The sequence below is a fragment of the Carassius carassius genome, chromosome 37, assembly GCF_963082965.1.
Source record: "Carassius carassius chromosome 37, fCarCar2.1, whole genome shotgun sequence".
NCBI classification, from domain to species: Eukaryota; Metazoa; Chordata; class Actinopteri; order Cypriniformes; family Cyprinidae; genus Carassius; species Carassius carassius.
Genome location: NC_081791.1, coordinates 29561051 through 29571050, shown reverse-complemented (window position 1 = coordinate 29571050; position 10000 = coordinate 29561051). Strand labels below are relative to the sequence as shown.

Genomic DNA, 10000 nt, shown 5'->3' with positions numbered 1-10000 from the left:
AACAAGTTTCACCCAAATTTAATTTGTCTTTTAATTTATGAAATTTAAACACAGTTTACTTTTGGTAAGTAAAGGGGATTTGCTATTAAAATTAAAACATGGAAGAAATATTGTGATTTATTTCTTTAAAAAATAAAGTTTTACATTTTTTCAACAGTAGTAGCAGTATCACATACATTTTACTAAATAATAGTAATGTTTCTAGCACAATGCCTTTATGTAAAAATTAACTTTTAGGCCTAATGAATGCATATTTGTAATTTTAACTGAACTTAAGACTGGTGGTGATGCTTAAGATATTTTTGGTCATTGAGGGTTTCTGTAAAAAAATAGTAATAGATCATATTAATTATTATTAAAAGACAATACTACTACTAATTCTACTATCATACTAATGTATATACAATGCACTATGGATTGATGAGCTGCTGGGTTCATGAATATCAATCACGTCTGCGTTCGGTCAAACTGATTTGCTGAAATCAAAACAGGGACGGCAAGAGATCAGCGCCAGCCAATGAAATTGCCATTTTGACAGGAGAAGAATAGTTTCCATATAGCGTGTCGATTCAGCGTGGTAAGACTCTCGCTCTCTCTCTCTTTGCATGTGTGAGAAACAGCGCTATCAGTAAAGCGACGGTGAGTCGTGTGCCTTCACCAAGAGTTTACAGAGCATCAAATACAGGTGCGCTGTGCGTCCATTGAGATGAACTGAACAGTTCAGATCGCTTGATGGAGAGAGAACTCTGAAGCTCAGATGCTGAAATTAATGCAAGCGTCATGCGCTTCAGTCTATGTAGTAAACAAACCCGCACGTCTCTGCCATTCATTAATTCACAGAGACACGCAGAACACGGATTCGTATTTCAAACAACTTTTGCAGCTTAACATTTACAGATACTGGTCCATATGGAGATTTGATTTGATTAATTTATGCTAACTTTGACAAATTCCATGACTGTCCATATTAAAATGTAAGTTACATTTTCATGACTGGATTTTGAGATTCCGTCCTCATTTTCTGCTTCGCGGAAATCATAGCGCTGAACCGGGTTTGAACGGGACCTCGGTACTACCGGTACTTAAAGAAACCTGGTACCGTCACATTTAAATCTTTTTAGTACCGACTTGGTACCGAAGTACCGGGTCTTTTGACAACACTACTGTCAACCAAACTAAACTGCACATGAGTTTCTCATCAGAGGATGTTCTACAGCTACTGTAATCCTGTCTATATCTCTCTGTCTCTTTCACAGAGGTGCTGATGAACACGAAGCTAGAAACATCTGATCTGAGATGGACCATCTACCCCAGCAGTGACCCTGAGGTGAGACACACACACACACACACACACACACACACCTACATGAACTCACGAGTCTGTCAGGAGAACATTCTAAGTTAATATCCTCATGAAACACCACCATCTGTGTTTATATGCAAATAAGTATTTTGTAATAGTTTAATCAGCTTTTTGATCTGATGAACTCAGAATAAGTGAGATATAAACTCAGAATAAGTGAGATACAAACTCAGAATAAGTGAGATATAAACTCAGGATTAGTGTGATATAAACTCAGAATAAGTGAGATATAAACTCAGAATAAGTGAGATATAAACTCAGGATTAGTGAGATATAAACTCAGAATAAGTGAGATATAAACTCAGGATTAGTGTGATATAAACTCAGGATTAGTGAGATATAAACTCAGGATTAGTGAGATATAAACTCAGAATAAGTGAGATACAAACTCAGAATAAGTGAGATATAAACTCAGGATTAGTGTGATATAAACTCAGGATTAGTGAGATATAAACTCAGGATTAGTGAGATATAAACTCAGGATTAGTGAGATATAAACTCAGGATTAGTGAGATATAAACTCAGGATTAGTGAGATATAAACTCAGAATTAGTGAGATATAAACTCAGAATAAGTGAGATATAAACTCAGAATAAGTGAGATACAAACTCCGAATAAGTGAGATACAAACTCAGAATAAGTGAGATATAAACTCAGAATAAGTGAGATATAAACTCAGGATTAGTGAGATATAAACTCAGGATTAGTGAGATATAAACTCAGAATAAGTGAGATATAAACTCAGAATAAGTGAGATATAAACTCAGAATAAGTGATATAAACTCAGAATAAGTGAGATATAAACTCAGAATAAGTGAGATATAAACTCAGAATAAGTGAGATATAAACTCAGGATTAGTGAGATATAAACTCAGAATAAGTGAGATATAAACTCAGAATAAGTGAGATATAAACTCAGAATAAGTGAGATATAAACTCAGAATAAGTGACATGTAAACTCAGAATAAGTGACATATAAACTCAGAATAAGTGACATATAAACTCAGAATAAGTGACATATAAACTCAGAATAAGTGACATATAAACTCAGAATAAGTGAGATATAAACTCAGAATAAGTGAGATATAAACTCAGAATAAGTGAGATATAAACTCAGAATAAGTGAGATATAAACTCAGAATAAGTGACATATAAACTCAGAATAAGTGAGATATAAACTCAGAATAAGTGACATATAAACTCAGAATAAGTGACATATAAACTCAGAATAAGTGACATATAAACTCAGAATAAGTGACATATAAACTCAGAATAAGTGACATATAAACTCAGAATAAGTGAGATATAAACTCAGAATAAGTGAGATATAAACTCAGAATAAGTGAGATATAAACTCAGAATAAGTGAGATATAAACTCAGAATAAGTGAGATATAAACTCAGAATAAGTGAGATATAAACTCAGAATAAGTGAGATATAAACTCAGAATAAGTGAAATATAAACTCAGAATTAGTGAGATATAAACTCAGAATAAGTGAGATATAAACTCAGAATAAGTGAGATATAAACTCAGAATAAGTGAGATATAAACTCAGAATAAGTGAGATATAAACTCAGAATAAGTGAGATATAAACTCAGAATAAGTGAGATATAAACTCAGAATTAGTGAGATATAAACTCAGAATAAGTGAGATATAAACTCAGAATAAGTGAGATATAAACTCAGAATAAGTGAGATATAAACTCAGAATAAGTGACATATAAACTCAGAATAAGTGAGATATAAACTCAGAATAAGTGAGATATAAACTCAGAATAAGTGAGATATAAACTCAGAATTAGTGAGATATAAACTCAGAATAAGTGAGATATAAACTCAGAATAAGTGAGATATAAACTCAGAATTAGTGAGATATAAACTCAGAATTAGTGAGATATAAACTCAGAATAAGTGAGATATAAACTCAGAATAAGTGAGATATAAACTCAGAATTAGTGAGATATAAACTCAGAATAAGTGAGATATAAACTCAGAATAAGTGAGATATAAACTCAGAATTAGTGAGATATAAACTCAGAATAAGTGAGATATAAACTCAGAATAAGTGAGATATAAACTCAGAATTAGTGAGATATAAACTCAGAATAAGTGAGATATAAACTCAGAATAAGTGAGATATAAACTCAGAATAAGTGACATATAAACTCAGAATAAGTGAGATATAAACTCAGAATAAGTGAGATATAAACTCAGAATTAGTGAGATATAAACTCAGAATAAGTGAGATATAAACTCAGAATAAGTGAGATATAAACTCAGAATTAGAGAGAAGAAAAGTCACAGTTTTTTATATTTTTGTTCTGTGGCAGAAATGGGCTTACATGCAAACACCACGTTCCAATTATCTTAAAACAATATTCAGATTCCCAGTCCTGGAATAAGCTTGTTTTAATGGGAAATCAGTTGCTTATGTGATTGTCCAGACCGCAGGGACTTATCAGATACTGAGCTGCAGGTTAAGTGTTTGGGATCATAAAGAGATTATTACATACAATTATTAACATTAACTAGTTTATATTATAATGATTGTCTGCTGCTTTCCATTTGGTGGTAGTGAGCATTTTTGAGGGTGGAAAGTGTTCAAGTCCTAATTAAACTACTGTGTAAAGTAGTATTTAAACTTATTACTGAGCTCTAAACCAACCGCAGCATCTGGAATAAGAGCTAGTAGCCAGGCACATCTGTGCGCTCCGAACGTGTGTTCTCCACCGCGGGGAACATTGTCAATAAAAAGAGAGCCGCACTTAATCCAGATCAAGTTGATAGACTGGTGTTTCTTGCAAACAATATTAAGAAATGAATTAGGCTAGGCTATATGCCTTACTCCTTCTGCTGTTTCATTTGTCACGTTATTGTTTGTGCCTGTTCTGAATCATTTTTTTTTCATTTAGCCTAATGTTGTGAGATATGCATAGTGGCACTTCATATAAGTTGATATTCTTAGTTGATTACCTGCTGTTTCAAACATTAAGTAAAAAAAAATTATAATCCAGATAGTCCTGTTTATGACTCACTGTTAATACATTTGTGATTGAATCTCCATTAGGCTACAGGTTTTTTTTTTATATGCGCGGGGGGGGGGGGGGGGCAGGTACGTAGATATTCGAATATATTCGAATTAGATTTTTCTCAAAAGTGACAGCCCTAACCTGCACACATCAGTGTCCCTGCAGCACAGAAGCAGTCATCAGTGTCACAAACGTATATTTCTAGAAATAGACAACAATACATTGTATGGGTCACAATTATACATTTCTCTTTTATGACAAAGATCTTTAGGATATTAAGTAAAGATCATGTTCCATGAAGATATTTTATGTAATTATATACAAAAATGTAATTTCTGATTAGTAATATGCATTGTTAAAGGCCCGTTCACACCAAGCACGATAACTATAAAGATAACGATATAGTTCTAAAAATCGTTCTCAATATTAAAGAATAGCAGAGTCCACACCACAACTATAACGATAAAGGCACAGAGAAACGATATTGTTGGAATCACTTTCAGAACGATTTTTTTTTCTGTTGAACGATAAAAACATTGCAACCAATCAGAATCAATCCTGCTGAAATGAGCTCGAGAATTTAAAGCAGCAGACGCGTGTCCGCTTAGAATACACAGACAACATACCGTATTGTTCGGACTATAAGTCGCATCAGTATAAAAATACGTCATGATGAGGAAAAAAACATATATACATTGCACTGGACTATAAGTCGCATTCATTTAGAACCAAGAACCAAGAGAAAACATTACCGTCTCCAGCCGCGAGAGGGCGCTGAGCACTGAGCACCATAGAGCGCCCTCTCGTGGCTGGAGACGGTAATGTTTTCTCTTGGTTCATGTCAAATTAATTTTGATAAATAAGTCGCATTACCAGCCAAACTATGAAAAAAAGTGTGACTTATAGTCCAGAAAATACAGTAGTTTGCTGGTGTGGAAGCTAATCGTTATCTTTATAGTTATCTTTATAGTTATCGTTCTTGGTGTGAACGGGCCTTAAGAACTTTATCTGAACAACTTTAAAGATGATTTTCTCAATATTTAGATTGTTTTGCTCCCTCAGATTCCAGATTTTCAAATAGTTGTATCTCAGACAAATATTGTCCTCCTCACAAACCACACATCACTGGAGAGATGATTTATTCTGAAGATTAACCCTTATGACTGTTTTGTGCTCCAGAGGCGTATTACAGAAACCTCATAACTTTAAAATCTTATCTTATCTGTTTAGTAACCATAGTAGTTTCAGTTAGGACCACATTTAGGACAAAAGCTATTACAGAACAGCATTTCCTAAGTATGTTATCTTAACTACAGATAGGAAGGGGGTTTCACAGAGACCTCCTAACTTGACAAAAAATCCTAACATTTTCTTAACGTTAGGACAACCCCAAAGCTACAAACATACATTTCTTGGTCCTTTACCTTCCAGAATATATAAATACAGATAAATACATTTAAACCACTTAACTTAATGATTGCTATCAGGATGTGAAGAGACTTTCAACCAGTATAACAAAAACTGTTTCTGAAGACAATCACCTGTTGCACCTTTAAGTTAAGACGTAAGAAAGTTCTGTAATACACCCCCTGGGTCACGTATAAACACTGTAATCTGAAAATCAGGCTGGAACTGGATTATCCAACCGACCTGATGTGCTTGTAAACTCAGTGACGGTTTAGATATTGATGACATCAAGTGATTACATTCGGGGGAAAGAGGGTGATCTTAAAATCATGTGCATTAGAACAGAGTCAGTATGTGGTTGAGTTCTGATGAGCACCGGAGATGACTCTGCTGTGAGGTCAGAAGGTGTTTTAATGCTCACTGATGATGCTGCTGTTCCTCAGTGGGAGGAGATGAGCGGACTGGATGAGGAGGGCAACAGCGTCCGCACCTTTCAGATCTGCCCCATGGAGACGTCTGTGAGTCACTGGCTGCGCACACGCTTCATCCCGCTGCGTGGAGCCACTCAGGTGTACGTGGAGATCCGCTTCACTGTGATGGAGTGTTCAGCCATGCCTTCCAGCTTCCGCAGCTGCAAAGAGACCTTCAACCTGCTCTACTACCAGAGCGACGAGGACACGGCCAGCAGCACACACCCCGCCTGGATGGAGAACCCCTACAGCAAGGTGCACACACACACACACACACACACACACCCCGCCTGGATGGAGAACCCCTACAGCAAGGTGCACACACACACACACACCCCGCCTGGATGGAGAACCCCTACAGCAAGGTGCACACACACACACACACACACACACCGCCTGGATGGAGAACCCCTACAGCAAGGTGCACACACACACACACACACACACACACTCAGTCTCTCACACACAGAGACACATACATGTTTTTCCTGTAGAAGCATCAGGATTTCATTCATAGTTGAATGGGAGAGAGAGAGGTTATTATGTCTAGGAGAGCATAAGTCCAAGTGGACATGCAAGACATGTGGAGTCCCACAAGGCTCAATTCTTGCACCGCTCTTATTTATCCTGTAAATGCTTCCACTAAGTAAAATAATGAGAACCAAATTGCCTCTCACTCTCTTATTCAAAAACACACACACACTCTCTCACATTCTCTCTCTCTCTCTCTCACACACTCTCTCTCTCTCTCTCTCACACACTCTCTCTCTCTCACTCTCTGTCTCTCTCACACACTCTCTCTCACACACTCTCTCTCTCTCTCTCACACACTCTCTCTCTCTCTCTCTCACACACTCTCTCTCTCTCTCTCACACACTCTCTCTCTCTCTCTCTCTCTCTCTCTCTCTCACACACTCTCTCTCTCTCACTCTCTGTCTCTCTCACACACTCTCTCTCACACACTCTCTCTCTCTCTCACACACTCTCTCTCTCTCTCTCTCTCTCTCTCTCTCTCACACACTCTCTCTCTCTCTCTCACACACTCTCTCTCTCTCTCACTCTCTCTCTCTCTCTCTCTCTCTCTGCAGGTGGACACGGTCGCGGCTGACTTCCTGTTGCGTCGCGGCGGAGAGAAGAAGTCTAATGTGAAGACGGTTCGTGTGGGTCCTCTGTCCAAGAAGGGCTTCTATCTGGCGTTCCAGGCTCAGGGTGCGTGTATGGCCCTGCTGTCCGTCCGTGTCTTCTTCAAGAAGTGTCCCTCCGTCACCCGCTCCTTCTCCTCCTTCCCCGAGACGCTCCCTCACTCGCTGGTGCAGCAGGCCGAGGGCGTGTGCGTGCCTAACTCCGCCCCCACAGGCCAAGCCCCGCCCACCATGTTCTGTGGGGAGGACGGTCAGTGGGTGGGGCCTCCGTCTTCTAGCTGTGTGTGTAAACCAGGGTTCGAGCCGCTGGACTCTGACCGCTGCAGAGGTGAGTAAACCTTCACAGGAAATGACATCAGCGGGAAGGCGGAGCTTGTGCTCTTGTCATGTTTGTGTTTGATGCACATCAAATGCTCCTTGAGTGGTTTTTATATAATGTTTTTCCAGTATAGTTGTTCTTGGCAGAGTTTCAAAGAATTTCAGATTAAATTATATTAAACTGACTTTAAAAATTGCGCTGAATCTCATAATTAAAAAAAGAAGTTGAATCTTGATTTAGAAACTGTGCGTGAGTAGTGCTTCAGAAATACATTTGACTTTGTTGTGGTTGTGCATGCGTATATACACAAGAGAATTTACATTAAAAAAATGCAAATAGATTGTAATGTATTTAGTGTTCTGTGGTGTTTCTGTGCGTGCGTGATCCGCAGCGACTGGTTAAGAGTGAAGGAAGTGCTGCGGATCAGGTCCAGGTGTTAATTGTGTGTGTCGTTCTAAACGAGCCGTGTCTCTCTCTGTTAATGAGCGTCTGGATCCAATGCTGCTCTCATTTAGCTGCACTCGATCTGAAACAGCTGTGTTTATACTCGCTCTCTCTCACTGTGTGTGTTTGTGTGTGTGGTGTTGTAATAGAGCTTGATGTAATGCTCTTTTAATGAGCAGGAACTGCTCTGTGGGTGTGGCTGAGGATTATGGGTAATGTGATCCGTCTCTCTCTGCTTCATTCTTCTTTCTTCTTCTTCTCTCCAGAGGAACATGTTCTTCTGCTGTCTGTCGGATGATGAGAATCACGCTGATCGATATCATTAATCACTTCTTTATTAGGGCTCATTACTGGACTGTGTTGAGGAGTGTGTCATCATTAGAGAAACAGTCTAAACACACAAACACATCTGTGAGCTCAAACATGAGCAGACCTTACAGCACTGCTCCTTAATGAAACAAGTTAATACTTCAATTACTTTGTATCTTCTGTCACATTTAACTCACTTCTGTAGACCTTCAGTTTTAACTAAACGTATACACACACACACACACACAATGTGTTTATTTGAGTTTTACAAACCCGATTCCAAAAAAGTTGGGACACTGTACAAATTGTGAATAAAAACAGAATGCAATTATGTGGAAGTTTCAAATTTCAATATTTTATTAGGAATACAACATAGATGACATATTTAATGTTTAATCTGAGAAAATGTATCATTTTAAGGGAAAATAAGTTGATTTTAAATTTCATGGCATCAAAAAAGTTGGGACAAGGCCATGTTTACCGCTGTGTGGCATCTCCTCTTCTTTTTATAACAGTCTGCAAACGTCTGGGGACTGAGGAGACAAGTTGCTCAAGTTTAGGAATAGGAATGCTGTCCCATTCTTGTCTAATACAGGCTTCTAGTTCCTCAGCTGTCTTAGGTCTTCTTTGTCACATCTTCCTCTTTATGATGCACCAAATGTTTTCTATGGGTGAAAGATCTGGACTGCAGGCTGGCCATTTCAGGACCCGGATGGAGTTTCGGTTCCTTGCCGCTGTCGCCTCTGGCTTGCTTAGTTGGGGACACTTCATCTACAGCGATATCGTTGACTTGATTGCAAATAAATGCACAGACACTATTTAACTGAACAGAGATGACATCACTGAATCCAATGATGAACTGCCTTTAACTATCATTTTTGCATTATTGACACTGTTTTCCTAATGAATGTTGTTCAGTTGCTTTGACGCAATGTATTTTGTTTAAAGCGCTATATAAATAAAGGTGACTTGACTTGACATATATACTGTTTTATTTCAAATGTGGAATGATTTTAATGGATTTAATTTTGGTTATCTATAACGACACTGATTCATTTTAATGATGATTAACTGTGAGCATCATGTTCAGATGGGTAGTTAGACTCGTTAGTAAGCTTGTGTGTGTGTGTGTGTTCTCTCGTAGCGTGTGGATCTGGTCAGTATAAAGCGTCCATCGGTGGGAGTTTGTGTCGTGTGTGTCCAGACAACAGTAACACACACTCTCCAGGATCCAGTGTGTGTTTGTGTCGCCCAGGATTCCACCGCGCCGCCAGCGACCTTCCAGACTCACCCTGCACCAGTGAGACTCACACACACACACACACACACACACACACATTCATACACACTTTCGCTCACACACCCTCACTCACAGATGACCTCTGACCCCTGTCCTGTCCCTGCAGGACCTCCGTCGGCTCCGCGCAGCATCATCTATCAGATCAATGACACGGTGGTGACTCTGGAGTGGTCGGAGCCGCTGGACCGTGGTGGACGCTCGGATCTGTCCTACA

The 10000-nt window shown here is 38.7% G+C and overlaps 1 protein-coding gene across 4 annotated transcripts in view; it reads left to right on the top strand.

The window, feature by feature from the left end:
* LOC132118631 (ephrin type-B receptor 4b) overlaps positions 1–10000 on the top strand; it is a 44726-nt gene that overhangs the window by 3795 nt on the left and 30931 nt on the right. For 2 of the 4 annotated variants that reach the window (XM_059528596.1, XM_059528597.1), the window contains exons 2-6: positions 1257–1327; positions 6246–6527; positions 7361–7742; positions 9631–9786; positions 9893–10000. The exon at positions 9893–10000 is cut by the window's right edge and continues 222 nt beyond it. In XM_059528596.1, the coding sequence (XP_059384579.1) occupies positions 1257–1327; positions 6246–6527; positions 7361–7742; positions 9631–9786; positions 9893–10000 (999 nt within the window). Of the gene's footprint in view, positions 1–1256; positions 1328–6245; positions 6528–6556; positions 6638–6660; positions 6694–7360; positions 7743–9630; positions 9787–9892 lie in introns of those variants that run through there. The other 2 variants (XM_059528598.1, XM_059528599.1) reach the window with 2 other exon arrangements.